At 41.0% G+C, this 22,009-nt stretch overlaps 1 protein-coding gene across 1 annotated transcript in view; it reads left to right on the top strand.

Moving 5' to 3' along the window:
• Positions 1 to 801: 801 nt before the first annotated feature.
• The window catches only part of prlh2 (prolactin releasing hormone 2), a 36,465-nt gene continuing 15,257 nt past the window's right edge, over positions 802 to 22,009 (top strand). Inside the window, exons 1-3 of the mRNA XM_076291184.1 lie at positions 802 to 818; positions 6,458 to 6,521; positions 6,629 to 6,821. Coding sequence (XP_076147299.1) covers positions 802 to 818; positions 6,458 to 6,521; positions 6,629 to 6,821 — 274 coding nt within the window. The remainder of the gene's footprint in view (positions 819 to 6,457; positions 6,522 to 6,628; positions 6,822 to 22,009) is intronic.

The following is a 22,009-nucleotide window of genomic DNA, read 5'->3' as shown; positions in this document are numbered from 1 at the left end:
AAGTTGTTGTTAAGGACTGGTGACGTCGGTAACTTACGTTACGGTTACGAAACGGCACCTTTCAATTCCATGTTGCTACAATGTAACCTGATGTTGCAGATACGGATTGGCAACGTTGGGGAGTTACGTTGCGGTTACGAATTGTCACCTTTCACTTTGCATGTTGTGGCAACGTTGCTAAACAGGACTGGTGGCGTCGGTAACTTACGTTACGGTTACGGAACGGCAACTTTCAACTCCACGTTGCTGCAACGTCACCTGATGTTGCGGTTACGGAGTGGCGACGTTGGGGAGTTACGTTGCGGTTACGAATTGTCACCTTCACTTTGCATGTTGTGGCAACGTTGCTAAACAGGACTGGTGGCGTCGGGTAACTTACGTTACGGTTACGGAACGGCAACTTTCAACTCCACGTTGCTGCAATGTCACCTGATGTTGTGGTTACGGAGTGGCGACGTTGGGGAGTTACGTTGCGGTTACGAATTGTCACCTTTCACTTTGCATGTTGTGGCAACGTTGCTGAACAGGACTGGTGGCGTCAGTAACTTACGTTACGGTTACGAAACGGCACCTTTCAATTCCAAGTTGCTGCAACGTAACTTAATGTTGCAGTTACGGATTGGCAACGTTGGGGAGTGACGTTGCGGTTACGAATTCTCACCTTTCACTTTGCATGTTGTGGCAACATTGGATACGACGTTGTGGCAATGTATTTTGGGTCATTCAGTTACATTGCAGCAATGTACTGGCAACGTAACTGTGCTAGCTGGGTACAATAATCCAGGAAGGCTGCCCGTAGAGATGCCCAACCTTATAAGGTAAGTAGATTTAAAGATGTAGTCTAATGGCGGCCTTACATTGTACGATTTTGGTCTGTTTTCACAGTCGGCGACTAAATTTCCAAAGTCGGACAGAAATTATGGGAGTTGTACTGGAATCGCAGCGCGCTCCTGTCAACTAGCTCGTTTAGTGTAAGGTGTCAATCTTAGCGGTTTTAAGTCAGTCGGAGTCAGTCTTTTTATAGTTTTGCCGTTACGACAATATCAAACATGTTTGATATTATCGCAAGTCTTTTTAGTCGTGGCTCATGCAAATAGTGACGTGAACAATATAAAAACCAATGGTGACCTCTCTCCAACACCAAACAGGAAGGGGCAAAGTAGGCGACAGCTGTAGCCTATATGATTATTTGGTATTTCATTTCTTATAAATTATTAGTCGGCTATTCCACGTGACAGAACAGCTCTATATCTGTTAGGGATGTCACACATGAAACAATGCTGCAGAAACAGATCAAACAATCAGTGATTACACGCCAACACAGGTGTTTTATAAGTGCGGATGTGGGCGAGTCCGGGCGAGCCGGTGTGTCTTAAAGCCAACTACGGTCCTTAGCAGGTGGGGGGTCATTCCCTGAATGGAATGTGTAACGGAGTGGAGAGATGGTCTCGAGACGATAGAGAACCTCAGTAACCATAACAGTTTGAATACAATTTAGGCTACGAAGACAATTTAGGTTACATGGTGTTAAATTACCATGTTATTAAATTTAATTAATTTTCCTTCACAGATTTCTAGCAACAGGGAAGTCCTACAGGTCACTTGCCTTCAATAGGGTTTTCCATGGTGGTGGGAATTGTGAAGGAGATCTGCGATCTGTTTGGTACAGGAGTACATGCCACTCTCAGGAAAAGAAGAGTGGAACGCTATTGCTGAGGATTATGGGAGGCTCTGTGACTTTCCTAATTGTATTGGTGCAATTGACGGAAAGCATGTAATCCAGGCCCCTGCAAACAGTGGCTTATACTTTAATTATAAGGCAACATTTTCAATTGTATTGTTGGCAGTTGTGGATGGCCACTATCATTTCAGCATGATAAACGTTGGTGCTTATGGAAAGAGCAGCGATTCTGGGATCCTATCAGCATCGATCTTTGAAAGGGCACTGCGTCAGGGAACCTTACCACTTCCCGAAGACACACCTCTTCTTAGTGCAGAAGAACTTGGAGCAATGCCATTTGTCTTTGTAGGGGATGAAGCCTTCCCTCTTCAGCGACATCTGATGAGACCATTCTCTGTAAAACAGCTTACGAGAGAGGCCCATGTACAACTAGTCTCTCTAGTGCCAGGAGGATGGTTGAATGTGCATTTGGCATTTTTGCAAGCCAGTGGCGGGTTTACAGAAGAATGTTAGGGGTTTCACCAGAGGTTGCTGAAGCAGTAGTGAAAGCAACAAGCCTGCTTTACAACTTCCTTCGATGGCACTCAGATAGACAGGATGTAGATACCTCCAGGGCGCTATCTGCAGAGCTACCACCAGCTGTCATGGCTGTCATGGCTATCTCGAAAGTCAGCAGCAACAATGCCACAAAGATTGCAATTGAAACCAGAGAGAAGTGCACACAATACTTTTCCTCACAATAAAATATATATCTCAGAACTACGATATGTGTGAGTCTGTAATACCAACAACAAACAGAAAAAAACAAGATGATCTAAAGATAAACACTTTATTGTTGTTTTTTTGTAAATTGTTCTAGATTTTCTCAGTGTCAAACTCTAGCTCAAATAAACATTTTTGAAACTGAATGCGGGGTGAGGGGGGAAATGTGGGCGGGGGAAGTGGTTGAGCACTGCTCTCCCATGCCCACATCCATGGCTGAAGTGCCCTTGAACAAGGCACCTAACCCCTCACTGCTCCCCAAGCGCTGCTGTAGCAAGGCAGCTCACTGCTCCGGGTTAGTGTTTGCTTCACCTCACTGTGTGTGCTCTGTGTGTTCACTAATTCACAGATGGGATAAATGCAGAGACCAAATTCCTTGTATACGCAAGTATACTTGGCATATAAACCTGATTTACATTTACATTTTTACATTAGCATGTGCCTATAATCACCATGAAGTTCCTCTTGAAAAAAGTCTGTATCATCACACCGAGCAAGGTTGTGATTGTCTTTTCGTGCCTTTTCCAGATGGGCACGACGCATATTCTGATGGCACGTGGCATCCCTTGCTTATCATTCCTCTTGCTGCTGAGGGGTCTCCTCCTTTCTCAGAAGGAGTCACAGAAGCATTGACAGTCATGCATCTGGTGATCTGCTTGCATCTCAGGTGTTTCCTCATCTCTCACATTAGCATGGTGAGCAGCGTCGCTTGCCAGCCGAGCACAGCCTGCGTCATCTACCTCAGCTTCACGGCGCCTTTCCTGCCATGCAGCATTACTTGCCAGTCGAGCACTGCGTTCGTAGCCTGCCTCAGCTTGATGGCGCCTTGTCTGCCGTGCAATGTCACTTGCCAGGCGAGTATCTCGGGCTTCAACTGACTGAGCATTACATCCATGACGCATTGCCTTGTGTACCCTTTCTCTGTTGGTATGACTATCTTTCGGCATGTTATCAGCAAAGGTGGTGTAACAGTAGGTCACAATCAGGTGGTCTGCAAAAGATCAGATGCCCAGGATAAACCCAGAAATGTGGTAATGAATATATGATATGATAATGAATTTGGCTGCTGTTCATAACTAATAGTTAATTTCAATTAGACTAATTTATGCACATCAATGATAGACTCTTGATACCCTTGCTTACTCCTGCATAGCCTACATAAGTATACTGTTAATACTAAATGTATTTGTCATGTCTTGATGTCATGGGTACGCTGGCGACTACGCCGCTCCATCCGGCATCTTTTGTCTTGTTGTTATGTGTCTTGTTTGTGGAGCGCTTTGGGTTGCACTATGTGCATGTTAAATGCGCTTTAAAAATAAATCTGACTTGACTTGACTTGACTGTTGAATAGGCAGTGCAACTAACTGTGAACACATTCAACAACATGATCAACTGAGTTCCGTGTTAAAAATGGCTGGAATTCTCCTTTAAGATCGTTTGATTGGTTTTTCCGACTGTTTCCCAAACATGCTCGTAGTGTGAATGCACGTGCACGTGCCTATACTTACACAAAGATAATCATAACTATTCTGCCAATGTCTCGATTCATTACTTAATTGCATTTTTGTCCGATTTTAATCACATTGATATGAACATTAAATGTATGCTATTTTGCATACTAAATTCTGATTCATCACAAGTAAATACATTAAAGAATGGGAATGTAAATTGGATAATTATATTCTTAGTCAACTGTAGATTTACAAGTGTTTTCACGACGTTCTTAAGCAACAATGGTTTCTGGGAACAGTCCGCAAATCTTTAGACGTTCGTAAGAGAGAATTTACGACCTTCTTAGGCTTACGATGCTTTTGGGAAACTGGGCCCAGATACGAGAGCCGCTTGTGACATCGCAATTTAATGGCAGATGTGTACACTGCTTAAAGGTGTGAAATGGCCAAGATCGGATGTGAATGGGGCCACAGTGTGAATACAGACATGTCTAATGAGTGAGTGTGACGCCTCAAGGTCTGGAGCGGCTTGTGAAAAGGTTACTGAATGGTCTGGCTCTGGAATTAGATTTTCCAGCATTTAGATTACATAGACCATAAATATGTATCACCTCATTACCATGCTGGTTTCTACTTGTTGGTAAAGGCATGTGTGTCTGACATGAACAATTTTCCATGCCTAAATTATTTACATTTTGTACAGAATAGATGAAAGAACAGTAAATCATTCCAGAGCACAATCAATTTTACAACAATTCCAATGTAATACAACATTTCCCATGTAAATACTATAATACAGGAAGATATACACATCTTAAGACCCATCCCAACCTAGTCTGTTCCATTCAGGGATGAAAATAGACCAATAGCAAAGAAATGGCATAGATAAACATAACAGCAAAAGACATAAGCGCGCACACACATAAGTATCACATCAATGCAGAAAGTCAGTCTCCAGCACAACTAGAAACACTAAACACATTACCATTTACAGTCTGAAATCAACAACACAGTAATGAAAAATACAAGGATGAGAATTGCTTTCACGGACTGTAGTATTGTCTGTTAATGTGGTGTGAAACACAGTAGGACTTGGCTAGACGCTCACTATCTTAATTTTTTAGTACTTTCTGTTCTGAAATGCCATTTGAGCACAAGAAAGATCAAGATTGCATAAGCCAAGACCGCCAAATAGGCATGTCTGCTGATTAGCTTAAATGCTCCCACCTTACGTCTGAGGGGTGACTTATAGTACACTATGTGTAGGCTGAGATTTACAGCCTCAGCTTCATTACCCAAAACCTGGGTCATGTTTTAGACTTGATTTAGACTTGTGTTTGGCTGGTGAAACCTGTTTATCAGACCACCAACAGGTTTAACCTTACACACTCTCTCTCTCTCTCTCTCTCACACACACACACACACACACACACACACACACACACATACACACATACACACGAAAGAGTGGTCTTTCCTTTAAAAGTTTTCCATTTTCAATGGTGTAAGCACTATCACTTGCACTGGTTTTGGTTTTGAGTGTGGCCTCCATATACATTTTTTGAAATGGTAATTTACTATACACTTAAACATTTTGAATACTTAGATGATTAACCATGTTCTTAATTTCGTAAGCCTATACTGCAATCATCTCATGCAGTGTTTGATTGACTATGGAGATGTGATTTATAAAGTGCTCCTTCCTCAATCAAAGCCCTGTACATAGGCTATTATTCTGTCTCAGATTTATTAATAATCTCTGGTACACACCTTTCTGCCCTTTATGATACAGTATGCAGGTCATCCAGGTGAAATGGTTATTTAGCTGCAACTGTTGGAAAGTTACCATATTATATTTCAGTCATGCTTTATTGGAATTCTGGTCCCTTTCAGATCTGATCAAATGACTGTTTGATGCTCAAGGTCCCACATTCGGATAGTCAACATTTTGCTTTAATGCGCCAACATCCTGGAATGATCTTAAACAAACTGTTATCACATCTTATAGGCCTACATCAATTTGTAACTGTAATAGTTTTCCCCCACTAAAATATTGTCTTTTTGTGTTTATTGTTTTAGTTTGTTTTGTATCTTTAAAATAATTATATCAATATTTTATTGTGTGGCATAATTAAAAATAGATCTACACTCAATTAATTTCTAGAATTAAATAAAGGTTAAATTAATGAATGAATGAATGAACGACTGTTGCCGTTAAAATGTATAGCGGCTATCTAGTGATTACCAACACAAGTGCTGTGGTCCCTAGATAGCAGTTGAAGAGTGTAAGTCTTGCGAAGCATTTCAGCTGCCTTCTTGTCATAGACTCAGTGATAAAGAGCATTCAGACGTGACACGGCACAGGGCATCTTTTCAGGCTTCGTTACTGAAAGTGTAGGCTATCAGTGGGGGTGGAGTAGCCGAACGATGAAACGGGGGTGGGTCATTAAGTAGTATGTCTACTGTCTGACGTTGTCTCAGTTTAGGCTTATGTGTGATGACTCGGAAAGTTAGCCCTCTATATATTTGTGATTGTGTAGGCTACATATAACATTTGTAGACAAGACCAAGTGGCCACCATAGCGATCTCGCCGCTGGAAGACCTCAGCTTCCAAAATCTTCAGGTAAGTTTACAAAGAATGCTACTGTCTAGTTTACTTTTATTTCGCAATACTATTTCGTTGACCAATATATTTTACTTATATGATATCTCGTTTGCATTTATATGCAGTTACCTGACTATCACTTGAAGACTGCCATGTTATCTGCTGCTCTAGAGATCCCCCCCAGACGGGGTTCCATTCGGTACCGCCGGGGCATGATTGCTTTCGCCGTCTTGCTCTTTCTGTCAGTGACCGTTACATACGCGCACAGCACAACAGTAGAGCATGACCTCCACATCGTTCATAATGTGGACAACAGAAGTAAGTTAAAGGGTGAACATGAATAAGCTAATTTACTGTATGTTGTTAGTTTATTTTATGGATAGGCTACTGTACAGTTGGGTTAGCTATATAAATATTTGCTTTCAAAATGTGTTTCATAAGTCGGCTACACAACCCACGAGGTTGGCACATACTGTTGTGTTTCTCTTCCGCGCCAGCCTATGATAAAACGGTGTAGCATCAACGGAAAGATGCAGAGTAATTGTATAGCCTCCTCTTAAACAATTCTTATTTTTTATTTTATTTTTATTTTTGAAAACTCACAGATTTGAAATGCCTAATTTACTAAAATAAAAACAAACCAAGGGGACACATATTTTAACATAGTTCAAACTAGAACCAGAAAACAACCATTCAACTGAACTTCTGTCAGGTCTTTAGGTTATATTTTGAGCATTGGTTTAAACCAGAATCTGAAAATATGAAACAATTTTTAACACTAAATAATAGTTTTCATATACCTAATTGGCCTTGTTAGTGAAAATTTCAATTGATCAAGTTATCACAAGCTATAGTATGTGAAAATAAGTGGCATTGAATGTTGAGATTGCATATAGCAACCAAATGAATACCCCTCACCTCTCCTTTTCCAATCACTGGTTATATCACAACCTTAGTTATCAGACAGCAAGCAATTTCCAAAATAGGACATGTCACCCATGACAGCATATTCTGTCAAGTGTCGAGATTAATTTAGATGTATATAAATTGTATTTATTCTATTTTTTCGAGTACATTACATAAATATGGAAAGTATTGACCATTTGAATAAGAAACCCTGACTGGAAACATTTGAAATGTGCATTCAATTTTGTTTAATGTGCATACAAATTTGATTCAGTTGAGGGAGGTGGATTCTCTGCCCTTTCGACTTTACGTCAAAACTTTGAATTTAGACTGGAAGGTTGAATTACCTGTTCAAAACAAGTAACTTCGTTGTCACTTTGAACCCTCATCACCCATCTAAGAAATGCCACTCCCTTGCCCTCTCTGGTGGTGGCCTAAATAACATATTTATATCTTCCATTTTAAAAAGTAGCGACTTTTGTTTTTTTTAATTTTGTCTTCTGGTCGTGCTGCCATTTAGATGGGAAAAATGCAAACGACGATACAGAATATGTCTGTGTTCTCAGCAATTAACATGGCGGCACATCATAATTTGTTGGTGATATATGTATATCTGGATCATTTTATTATTTGAACAACCTACAGTGTTAGCCGCCAGTCATTCAGTTATTTGCGTTTCCGACATTGCTATGTTGAAGGTGCATTATCAAGAGCAATCTATAATCTAGCTTCTGGTCTTCCTGGTAAAGTGTCCCTAGCAACTAGTCTCTACCAATGCAATGCAAAGATGGTCCCTCATTAGATTATAAATTCAGTGGTCTGTCTTCTCTGCATTATGTAGGCCACACACTTATGACGTGGTAGCATGTCACATGATGCCCTACAAATCTGCTGTCTTGTTTACATTAAAAAAATTCACTGTGTACTTTACATCTCTTACCCTTTTATGACTTGCTTTCTGATCATTTCCCATGATGCTGTACATGACAGAATAGCTGAAAAGGGATATACATGTGGCACAGTTTCAAATCCATTGCCAGTTATTCAGCTAGCTGTGCACACAGTTGGTCAAGGAAACTACATAATTTTCAACACTTCAATAATCAATAATTGCACACTTAAGACTTCCTCTTTCACAATTTAAGCGACACACTGTATAGTTGGGTCATTCTGTGTCAAATCAGACAGAATCCAGGAAAATGGTTGCCAACTCAGATCTTGAAGTTTGTCTACAATATGTTTAGATCCCAAACATATTTTTGTTCCAATGTTTTTATAATTTTTTTCCTCCCTTTCTCATAATTTTTACTTTCAATAAACCCTTGCCTTGGAGGCCATGCTTGGACATTAATATCCTAAAACTATTATTCCTAGCCTACCCAAACGTTGTATGGAAGACAAACCTCTTCTCAATATGACTGGACCATTAAAAGTTTGCACTGCACGCCCATTGATTTTATACAAGGCCCTAGATTTGGAACAAAGTGCAAAAGGAGTGATATTGAGTCTTGATATTGTCTTGATATTGATTGGCATATACAATACAATACTTTATTGATTGTTTTGCCAATACTTGAGGTCTCCTCAACAAATACTTGAATACATTTTTTGGTAATTTTCATGGTAAAAATAGTATGTGGGGTAGTTACACAGTAAGTTTGGACAGTTTCCTGCATGAATCACGCACGAATCACGCAGACTTGAGAGCCGAAGGGCTCAAAAACATCATGTGTGTTGGGGATTGAACTCAAAATAAAATTAAAAAAACGGAGAGCAAGTGTGCGGACCTTTTCTGTTACGCTGGATCTTGGACTTTTGGCTCCTGCACCTTAATTTGGATGTGCGCACGTTCCCAAACTGACAAACTGCAGTTGACCCAAACAACCACCAGGTGGCACTTGGGAGTTCTGCCACTACTATTTTTGATGCGACTTGACTTACTGCTTCCATGACGCATCCAGTTTCCAAGTCAGTCCAAGTCAGTAGAACAATCAGAGAAAAAAAACGTCCTTTGCTGAACCCAAAATTTAAATAAGAATTTTATCTTAACGAAACAACTCTAAATATCAGAGTGGGATAGGTTGGGATATTGTAGAAATTTCACTTAAATTGCAACCGCAACATGCCTGCTTGCCGACATTCAAACGACAACGAAAAAGATATCAAAGCACTTTTTGTATTTGAATAGCACGAAAAAATGTTTAAGGCGAGACACGGCAGGTGAAAACATCGTTTTTTCATGCACTGGTCAATTTCGAGATTTTGAGCTAGTCTGTTACCTTAGCATGTATTCTATCACACTACTACAACAAAAAAGTCCGATTTACACATTTAGGTTTATTTCATTATATTGTGTCTACTCACGCCTGTATATTTATCCTAAATTCAGCGAAAGTTAGCATTCTAACCTTGCATGCACTCCCGCGACTGTGACCCAAAACATATCATGTGTAGTACCGTTGGAAAGCTGTTTTTCCTGTTCCTTGTTCCTATGTGATCCATATATGGACACTTCCTTTGTATCAGCAACCAATCGCGAAAGTTCAAAGACGAGTCTAGGCTGAAAACGGAATCTCATTGGCTGTCTTTCAAGGCTGTTTTCTCAAAACGAGTTTCCTCTCCCACTCTGAGCAAGGAAACTCCACTTCAGAAGCACTTACATACACCAAACTTTCTAGACTTATGCCTAACTATATTTCGAAGATTTTTACAGAGGGGTTTGTTGATATATTATTCCTAGCCTGACTTACATGACATTTTATTCCTAAAAACATGGCAAAAATCGATTTTTTAGGGCTATTGACATCATATTCTGATTTACAGGATAACTAAAGTAGATATTCATAAATCCCTCTGTAAATTTTTCAACATCTATTATCTGAACACAATGAAAACATAATTTTGAACCTGGCTGTATCCAATGCTCAGGTTTCTTGCCTATTAGTGCATATTTAATTAGATAATGCCTAATTTGCATATGTAAACATTAAATTACAGAAAACGTGTAATACATTTTTTTTCTCATATTAATGTAAGTAATCAACTGGGTAAGTTTCATAGTGATATCTGCTTGTTAAAAATTTGACCCTATTCACCTGTAGTGTCTCGCCTTAAACAGCTGGACAAATGATTTAGCTAATTGATTATAGCCTGTACACCAGCAATTGTTGAACATTTACCTGTACAAGGACATTGACAGTAGCCCAGCCTAACAAGCAGATGTTGCAAAAGACATCAAAAGACGCAATTAATCAGAAATAATAAATAATGTAATCTGTAGCGCTTTAACAAACTGCAAGCAGCAAGAGGGTTGAGTCTGAACGACACTGAGTTTTTGAAGTTTTAGAAATATTTTTGTAATAAAAATGGTCATTTAACCAATTAAGGCTGAGAACATGTAGGCTACTGTACATGCAACCCAGCAGAAGAATATTATATTGGCAAATCATTGAACACCATTCACACATTGTATTCTGCACAGTCTCTACACATGGAGCGCTAATGTGTCTACTGTAAATCATTCAAATCATGTGTGAAAGTCATTATAGGCTGGAAGCGCTTTATTAAGCTCATTAGCCTACTTTCAATAGTACAATACGGTACAGCCTGAGAGGGGCAACATAACCTACTGTAGAGTAAACAATCAGTTTACTTAGTTAAATTTGTTTAGTTAAATCCAGTTTTCTACCCTTATTTCCCTAATAGGCTTATAGAAAGACAAAGTCGGGAACATGCGTCAGAGAAAAGGTGTTTATTTAAATAATGAACATTCTACATTCAACATTCTACTGTCTACATTTGAAGCACGTTGAATCCCTGGGAAGATCTTTGTGATGTGCGTAGGAATTTGTTGATCTTGTTGATGCAGTCCTTCATGTCACTCCTCCCCATAGCAGGAAACTTTTGTTGCAGTGTTGAGACCACAAAGTTTTTCACATTCTGCGGCAGTGCTTGCTTGCCCTTCGATCCATCCCAGTTTGTGGTTTTGCTCCAGGGTTTATAGTGTTCCTCTGAGATGATGGACCTGAAGAGCAGGCATCCATATCTGCCCACTTGGCCATAGCTCTGTTGGTGAATCTTAGCGTGGTCTTCGGGACCAACATCACGCAAGGTCACGTCTGGTCTCTCTGAGTTGTTGAAGCTCCCATTTGAGGTTGTTGACCTCTGCTTTCAACCGATCAATCTCAGCGTCTCTCTCGGCTACTCAAGCTTTCTCTGCTGCAAGCTGCGCTGTTCTGTCAGCCAGACGGCTTTCTAGATGTGGCACCCTGGCCTCATCATCGCACAGAGTCAGCTTTGTAACAGCTGCCTGTATTAGAGATAAGTCACAAGTCATGGGTTAGTTAAGCAAGGGTGCTGACCTTATGTAGAGGTACAGTAGGCTACTGTACAGCAACCTATTATTCTGTTGTAGGCCTAGATTACACAATAACACTTACCGCCTTTTTTGTGACGAGACGCTTTTGACGTTTTGCTTTTGGTAAAGATGATGGCGGACGTTTAACTGCAGTCATCTGTAACACAGAAACATTACAAAAAATTAGAGCCTGTAGATAATATATGAACAGATATTTTAATATACTGCAGTAATAGCGAAGTAACTTCTGATTCTCCAAATAACAACATTTAGGCTACTTAATGTAAAACTTACCGTTTTTTGCCCGCCCGCAGCTCCAGGAGATGAGTTCTCCTTGTGTGGGAAGAGAGTCTTCACCACTTTGGAAGAGGGTCCTCTTGCTTCTTTCCCTCCGTAGAAACTTCTGGTCTCCATCACAGTAGACAGGCTTGTAGATTCTATTTTGTAGATCAGGTGTACGCTACTGTAGCTACAGCAGAATAATTTTTACTGTGAGCTGAACATATATTTATATCACGAGTGGGGAGGAGCTGCGAAGGGGCGTAACAATCCACACCTACTGATCAAGATAAATAGCGGTGTTTCACTGCCATTGTTAGAGATAGCTGTGATCAACACGCAAGTCAGTGAGCTCATCAAGAGTCTGCGGAAGAAAGGCTGGACGACTCAGGCTATCGCCAAAGAGACGGTTCTAGAAAATCTGTTTAGGCAGTCCCATATATGGTAACGAGCTGTGTGCGCCTGGAAAGACGATAGAAGATATGTTTTTTGAATAGCACAAATGTTCTTCCCAATCGTTTCCATAAAATAGGCTAAGTCAAAGATAGAAAACTATCTCTAGTCTTATAATGACATAATGGTATAGTCTGTTTTCCATTTAGGATGCGTGAGTGAGGGATAAGGCTTTCATGGTGGACCACGCACTTTTTCTTGTGTCAGGAACTCTGCACATAGGCTGGACTAGTCCATAGCCTAGCTCCAGCGAAGACGGCTCTGGTCATCCCATCTTACCCTCCCCCCACTTCCTCTAGCCTACCATTCAGGCTATGACTGCTGCTAAGACGGCTTTCTACAATGACAAAATCAACAGTGCTACAGACACTCGAAAACTTTTTTCAACCTTCAAATCGCTACTCAACCCTCAGATGCCTCCTCCTCCATCCAGCCTTACTGCAGATACCCTCGCCTCATTTTTTACAAACAAAGTGGCGGCAATCAGCAGTCAATTCTCTACATGCCCACTCAACGCATCGGACTCAGATACCGCACTCCTACAACCTCTAGGGACTGCTAGATCATCTTTTTCAGCATTCACGCCTCTCTCCGAGAATGAAGTATCTAGACTCCTGACATGCAGCCGTCCTACCACATGCTCGCTGGACCCTATACCTACGAGCCTACTTCAGTCCATCAGCCCGACCATCGCACCAGCTATCACACACGTGATCAATGCCTCGCTAACCTCCGGCACATTTCCAACAGCGTTCAAAATGGCCCGGGTAACACCGTTACTTAAGAAAGCTTCTCTCAACCCTGCTCAAGTCGAGAACTACCGCCCTGTCTCACTCCTGCCTTTCTTATCCAAAGGCATTGAACGAGCAGTCTCCAAACAGGTCTCTGACTTCCTTTCACAGAACAACCTTCTGGATCCAAATCAGTCTGGGTTCAAAAGCGGCCACTCTACCAAAACGGCTCTGCTGTCTGTAACAGAAGCCTTAAAAGAAGCCAGGGCGACCGCTCGGTCATCAGTACTCATTCTGCTTGACTTATCGGCTGCCTTTGACACGGTTAATCACCGCATCCTTCTCTCTATACTCGCTAACATGGGAATCTCCGGTTCTGCTCTCTCCTGGTTTGAATCCTACCTCACAGGACGCTCGTTTAACGTATCATGGCTTGGTCAGCTATCTGCACCTCACCATCTCACCACAGGGGTCCCCCAGGGCTCAGTACTGGGCCCCCTTCTCTTTGCTATCTACACCACCTCCTTGGGACAGATTATCCGTTCGCATGGCTTCTCATACCACTGCTATGCAGACGACACACAGCTCTGTCTGTCCTTTCCACCTGATGACCCCTTGGTTTCAGCACGGATCTCGGATTGCCTCTCAGACATAGCTACATGGATGAAGGCACACCACCTCCAGCTGAACCTCTCAAAGACTGAACTGCTGGTCCTCCCAGCTAAACCTACCATACACCACGACATCAACATCAAATTTGACTCTCTGTCTGTTTCACCTACCAGGACTGCAAGAAATCTAGGAGTTGTTCTCGACAACCAACTAAACTTCTCAGATCATGTTGCCTCAGTCGCCCGGTCATGCCGTTTCGCACTCTACAATATACGGAAAATCAGGACTTACTTAAATCAAGATGCCACCCAACTTCTGGTTCAGGCAATAGTCATCTCACGACTCGACTACTGCAACGCCCTCCTGACAGGTCTCCCAGCCTGCGCAGTGAAACCACTTCAGATGATCCAGAACGCGGCGGCGCGCCTGGTCTACAACCAACCCAAGAGGGCACATGCCGCTACTCATCCAGCTACATTGGCTACCTATGGCGGCCCGCATCAAATTCAAGGCTCTAACGCTTGCCTACAAAGTAGTCTCCGGTTCTGCTCCCACCTACTTGAATGCCTTCATACAGACATACGCTACCTCCAGACCGCTGCGCTCCTCAGACGAACGACGTCTAGCTCTACCTCCGGTACGCTCAGGCCAATCCAAACTTTTCTCATCTGTTGTTCCTCGCTGGTGGAACACACTGCCAGTTCCTACAAGGGCAGGGACATCCCTCTCCATTTTCAAAAAACTCCTGAAGACCCAGCTCTTTAGAGAACATCTCCTCTCATAGCAACACTTACAACAAGTCTTGCTGATCCTAGCACTCACCAGCCGTCTTAAACTGACACGTAACTGTTAAAAACAGCACTCACTGATGCACTTATTCTTACTGTACTCTAATGTTTTTTAAATTGTCCTAATATTGTTGAGAATTGCTCTAAAACTTAAACTGTTTACCATGTTGTTAGTCGCTTTGGCTAAAAATGCGTCAGCCAAATGTAATGTAATGTAATGTAATGTAATGTAATTAAGTAAATAATATGGTTTTGTTTACTAGTCGTAAGAACAGATGAAAATGTGAGGGAGACAAAGGAAAAACACCAATATTTAATCTATGTCCAGTATTTAATCCTCATTCTCGAAAATTATTTTTTGACATTGACATTTTTTTCAGTTTTCAAAGACTGATATAAAAAAGTACTACAATATCTATAATTAGGCTAGGTCATGAAAATGTGAAGGAGTCAGTACAACCGATAGGCCTGTGCCACCATTTCATCAACACTCAGCAATATTTCATCATTAAATCATTACCATCATTAAATTAACTATATGCAGAATTAGACTACGAAAATGTGGAGCAGACAATAGTAGGCTGCCATTAGTTAATCAACATGCACAAAGAAAACTATTTTTAATTACATTAATACACAGGATTAGATGTTAAAATCCCTTGTGCCAAAATCCAAGGTAAAAACACATTCAGAAGCCCCTGCTCAAGTTTAACTTTAAAAAGCACACTACCCACAAATCCGCCAACAAATGGTCACAAGCACAATGCAAATGGCCTATCCAACAGCAGTAGCCTATATAGTATGCGGCATGTCATTGGGGTTATCAAGTGGGCACCCTCATTCACCGATGTTTCGTTAAGTTAGGCCCACGACACCTCATGAAGGCTTAACAGTGAAACCAGCGTCCTGGAGACACTCCCCTCCATGCTACCACCATATTACCACATTGAAATATCCAATACTCAAAATACTCTTAACCAGCCCAGGCATGGTCTAAGTTGGCTAGGTCGGTCCGTCCCGTTGATGTGGACTGAACCATAAACCATAAAGAACCTTAGCCAAGTACCATCACCCTAGGCACAGCCCATCACAAACACAAAACAAATTAGCCAGTTAGCTTAGCCCATTATCTTAGGCCCCATCCCAAACACAAAACAAATTAGCCAGCAGTTAGCAGTTAGCTTACGCCCCATGCTGCCCCATATTACCACAACAAGCATCCAAATACCCTTAACTAACCTAGGCATGGTTTAAGTTGGCTAGGTCGGTCCGTCCCGTTGATGTGGACTGAACCATAAACCATAAAGAACCTTAGCCAAGTACCATCAACCTAGGCACAGTCCATCACAAACACAAAACAAATGAGCCAGTTAGCTTACCTTAGCTTGCGCCCCAGGAAGGGTAACTTCTCCTTACCCGCCACCAAAACAAATGAGCCAGTTAGCTTACCTTAGCTTGCGCCCCAGGAAGGGTAACTTCTCCTTACCCACGACCAAAACAAATGAGCCAGTTAGCCTACCTTAGCTTGCGCCCCAGGAAGGGTAACTTCTCCTTACCCACAACCATTCGCTTGCCCGTTCTGCTGCTAAGGACATGTTACTAACCACCTGCCTTAGACTTCGACCACAAATGCCCAATTCAGACAGCAAGCCAATAGCAGATCTGGCCACAAACCCACGTGCACCGATTTCAATAGGCCTTAATCGTGCACTCCAACCTCGCTTAGCTGCCTCCTCTGCTATTTCAGTATATTTAGCTCTCTTCAGCTCATTGGCCACTTCCACTCTGTCTTCCCAAGGAACAGAGAGTTCAATGAAGTAAACTATCTTCTCTGAATCCGACCATAGAATTACGTCAGGACGTAGCTTAGTACTCACTATATGTGGAGGTACCGCCATCTGCAAACTTTAAAATGTAGGCTATGTTTTTGCTTTAACTTTATGCACATAACTGTGATTGGTCAACTCGCTCTGTGTGTTGAGCCGGCTGCTTCAAGCAACCTGTGGGTAGTAGCATCATACTAGTTCGCTAACATAAGCTTTGCAAATAAACTCAGACATATTTTGGTTACAATTACGGGTTATCCGATTGTAAACTGTCTATCTGCCAGTAACGTTTTGAAATTAACACTTCGTATCGCCAACGAGCAGCAGTAGGAGTTCGTTCTAACAACCTTTGCGGTGGTGAGCGACGCAGACATAAGAGACACAAAACTTTGAAAGGTTTACGCCGACGTAAAGGCAACTGCATTGTGTCGACGCAGAAGCATATTCTATTCACCAGCACATCAGTAAGGGTGTTTACGTCGTATGCATCCACGCACAAATGTATGGGCGTACAAATAGCAGTCGCTTTCAAAATAAAAACAATATTGATTTGCATGCATTATCTCTATGCTATAGGCTCTTGACTATTGTTCTTTCACGGACCTTACGCGGGCCGGTCAGGGAAAGCCCACGGGCCGGATGTGGCCCGCGGGCCGTATGTTGCCCATGTATGATCTAGGCTATTTGAGTTTCTTAAAGCTGAGCTATACTTAAATTGTTCTATACATGATTTCATAACAGGCCAAATATAAAATAAATATTAAATATAGCCTAGATATCTGTACATATTAGATGATCAGATGATTTACAATTCTATGTAATATGTCATGTTTCATGTTTGTAATGTTTCATACAGTGATGCAGGTCTACTGTAGTAAATAGGCTAAATACAACTTTGATCATTTTTATAGCCTACTACTGTATAGTTAACTTTGGCCTTGGTGCCCTGACATGTGGCCTTTATGCCCCCACCAAATATGCCCAACTAAAAGCCAAGTGACCTTGCCCCCAGAATGGTGAAATTCCAAGCCTGGCTATCTCTATCGTAGTCTATAGTTGAAATGGGCATGAATAAAAATGATTGGCGATTGGATTGACAATTCCTTCGCTGTTTTGTCGGTTTGTGCCAGATTTGTGCTCACATTTTTCTGTACGGAGCTCCAGGATCGGCCACTCCTTCACTGTTCTCTCGGTTTGTGCTCGCATGCATTTTTCCGACACTTGGCTGCAAGCCCCCCTCCCCCATCCCCTTCTTTCACAAGCAGTGCAGCTTTCTGAAGCGGTGCTTTCTGAAGCTAATATAACAACAAATACCACCAATATTGTTGTGTGGCAATAAAAGTATCCAGGGTTTGCGCAAGTAGCCTAAATATATAAATAAATTAAAGGAACCATATGTAAGAAATGTATTTCAATTAATCATAAAATGGCCCTGAAATGTCACTAGACATTAAGAAATCATGTTAATTTCAAATACTCACTGACAACAATAGTCCGGCCAGGATATTGTCATTTAACCCTTTCGTGCCCGTGCCGAACATTCCATTTTTGGTGCTGGATGACCTCCTCACACAAAAAAACGTATTTCTTGAGTATAATACATACCATCAATGGGATATACATACCATTGTAATCAGAAGGATCAGTTCTATGAAATGATGTAAAATACATATGGTAATGTTGATATAGTAATGAACAGTATTAGAAAATCCTCTCCAAATGTATATCTGTCTTTGTCAAATTTTCATCATATTTCTCTACAAGATAGAGAAAAATATAGAGTTTATGAAATGTTCAGCAAGTTGTGGGCTATTTAACAAAAAAGACTGTATTGGAATATCATTAACCTTTCAAAAGTTATGATAATTTTAGTGATCAGTGTAAAAAAATGCAGGAAACGAGATTTAGAATGTTGACAGAATTCACATTCACTTTCTCACCAACAACATAAAAATATGCATAAAAACTAATAATCAAGTCAGAAACAATGGTTTAGATGTATTTGGTCTATAAGAATAAACCATTTATTTGTATATAAGTAAATGCTACAGTCAATAAGAATGACATTAAAAAAAAACATACTTTACCTTACCAGTAATACAGGAAGTAAGTATACTGTATTCATTGAAGACCATTTCGGAAAAGAGACATAAAATACATTTGATTCAACAAATACAACTTCCTTATATAAATCAGTATAATATGAAAATTATATACATATATAAAATGTATTATTATTCATGAAAAGCTAGGAATACAATCAACATCACTCAAAACTCAATGTGTTCTAAACATTTGAAAGTGGATTACATACTTAGAACAAGCCTGTGGAGAATAAACACATACACACAAACTCATACCCACACACACACAAACTTGTTGTGTTTTGGCCTGATGTGCCACCCTCCACCTATCTACAAATCACAAAGTCAGTAGTGTTTCGGCATCCGGGTTAGCAATCTCGAGTCAGGGGGGAGGGGGAGGGGGAGGGGATAAACCAAGTGATTGCAGTACCAGTTTTGCCCACAATCTTACATATGGTTCCTTTAAGGACATAAAATCTTAAACGTGAAAAAGCTTAACGTAGCTTAATGTCCCAAAATGGCGCTCATTATCAAGAAAGTTTAACGTGTCCCAAAAACAGCTATCAATTAATTACCAAACGTCTTATAAACAAGTCTTGCCAGGAGCAACACCTTGCAAAAAAAAGATAAAAATAGGCCTAGGCCTAATAATGGTTGGAATGGAAAGATGCAAGTTATGTTTTAAAAACAAATGTTCCCGTTACCCTGCATAAGTTTCAAATTAGCCTACACCCAGCCTAAGCCTACTTCAGAACACCTCATCGACTGTCTGTAGGCTACAACTTCGATTCAATAAAAGATTTCTAAAGAAAAACGTCACATCATTACTCCTGCCTGGATTCAAACTCAGGAAAACTCCTGAAAGTTGCAGACCTGTTCTGGAAATACGTGCATTAACCCACTCGACCGTCAGACAACGCTAGCTGCATCGAGTATTGGGTAGGACTGTAGACTGGTTGCTGTGGCACAGCCTTGAGTGACTGAATTTGTTTTCCTTTGTCATATGAATGCTGCCATTTTGTTAACATTACTGTTAAGGAGATGCTGTAGGCAAAGGCTATATTTCAACCTTGTTAGTGTAGTAAAAAAATCAGAACTATTCACAAGGTTTCTGGGCAGCTTATGGTCTGTTAGCAAGCAAACTTCTCATGACTGCCGACAAAGTAGCCTACTGCCAGCTGACGAAGCTCTCATTTTAAAACATTACTAAGAGACAGGCACTGTACAATCAAGAAATCCTGCCACTGAATCCAAAACTATGTTTGACATTATGTACAAAGCTTATACTGTAGGCTACAGTGGACTAGCATGTTGCAGGGGCTGCTAAAACACCAACAAACAACACACTGAAAACTCGGCCAATCACAGCCCTTGCTGTCGAACGCTCCGTCCGGTTCGACCGCGGAACGCCACAGCGGACTTATGCTGCCCCCAACCGGCTGCAGTTGTACTTACATTTCATGTAGCTGCGTGAATCACGTTTTTCGTGAGTGAAGTGTCCATTTTTAACTAGTACCACTAGCAGGAACACATAAGTCGGTGTGGGAACAGCTCAATTTATAATCATTTAGTGTACAAATGTTTAATTCCATGTTCATTCATAGATAAATCCACTTAGCTAATTGCATTGCATACCTCTTCTTTTTTATTGTTGCCTCTGAGGTAAACCCATGATTTTAACTCTATGGGCACTATCTTAATGATCTGAAACGCAAAGCGCAAGTTGCTATTTTACCGACGGGATAAATGACTGTTGCGCCCGACGCAAATCTAAAATGAGGTGGTCTGAAGTAGCTACATTACTCATGGGTGTGGTTTGGGCGTAGCGTGCAATAAACCAATTGGAGAGTCATCTCACATTCCCTTTAACAACAGGCGCGCTTGTTCCATAGCGGATTGCTATTATGATGGCGGCTTTGCCAGGTACAGCCAGGAGCGGTTCACAGCTCTAAGGACTGTCCAGTTGGGAACAGTTTGCTATTGATTTTTCTTCTTGACAAAATGTAATACAGAAATGTCACAAAGACATACTTTCCGATGTTTTGGGATCACTCTCACTGAATCACGAGGTTATGAATGGATGGTGATATTTTTGCAATGTAATCTAACATTACCTCACTATAGACCATACATGGGCAACATACGGCCCGCGGGCCACATCCGGCCCGTGGGCTTTCCCTGACCGGCCCGCGTAAGGTCCGTGAAAGAACAATAGTCAAGAGCCTATAGCATAGAGATAATGCATGCAAATCAATATCGTTGTTTTTATTTTGAAAGCGACTGCTATTTGTACGCCCATACATTTGTGCGTGGATGCATACGACGTAAACACCCTTACTGATGTGCTGGTGAATAGAATATGCTTCTGCGTCGACACAATGCAGTTGCCTTTACGTCGGCGTAAACCTTTCAAAGTTTTGTGTCTCTTATGTCTGCGTCGCTCACCACCGCAAAGGTTGTTAGAACGAACTCCTACTGCTGCTCGTTGGCGATACGAAGTGTTAATTTCAAAACGTTACTGGCAGATAGACAGTTTACAATCGGATAACCCGTAATTGTAACCAAAATATGTCTGAGTTTATTTGCAAAGCTTATGTTAGCGAACTAGTATGATGCTACTACCCACAGGTTGCTTGAAGCAGCCGGCTCAACACACAGAGCGAGTTGACCAATCACAGTTATGTGCATAAAGTTAAAGCAAAAACATAGCCTACATTTTAAAAATAGTTTTCTTTGTGCATGTTGATTAACTAATGGCAGCCTACTATTGTCTGCTCCACATTTTCGTAGTCTAATTCTGCATATAGTTAATTTAATGATGGTAATGATTTAATGATGAAATATTGCTGAGTGTTGATGAAATGGTGGCACAGGCCTATCGGTTGTACTGACTCCTTCACATTTTCATGACCTAGCCTAATTATAGATATTGTAGTACTTTTTTATATCAGTCTTTGAAAACTGAAAAAAATGTCAATGTCAAAAAATAATTTTCGAGAATGAGGATTAAATACTGGACATAGATTAAATATTGGTGTTTTTCCTTTGTCTCCCTCACATTTTCATCTGTTCTTACGACTAGTAAACAAAACCATATTATTTACTTAATGTTATACAAGAACAGAATAGAATTGAACAGAATTGAGTTCAGACTTGAGTTCGGTATTTTGGGTCCGGCCCTCCTCAACAGTCCCAGTTTGTCATGTGGCCCCTTGGGGAAATTAGTTGCCCAACCCTGCTATAGACGGTGCAGCTCTTCTGTCAGATAAGCTCTCTCCCATGCTGCGATTTCTGTCGTGTGGTAATATTTTTCCTTGTAATTATGTATGGTTTGCAGAAATGGGAACAACTGCGTCCATATAGATGAGAGGAGGAAAGTGTGCGTTGTGCAGCAGTTTGCACCCATTAACTGCATGACAGTAGGCTATTTACAATATTTTCTGTAAAGTCGTGTTTGTACACGTTATCAT

The sequence above is a fragment of the Alosa pseudoharengus genome, unplaced genomic scaffold, assembly GCF_046254945.1.
Source record: "Alosa pseudoharengus isolate Yale_2024_CS ecotype anadromous, Long Island Sound unplaced genomic scaffold, YU_APseudo_1.1 YU_APseudo_1.1_scf_18, whole genome shotgun sequence".
Lineage (NCBI taxonomy): Eukaryota > Metazoa > Chordata > Actinopteri > Clupeiformes > Clupeidae > Alosa > Alosa pseudoharengus.
This window is presented reverse-complemented; position numbering and strand designations above follow the sequence as displayed.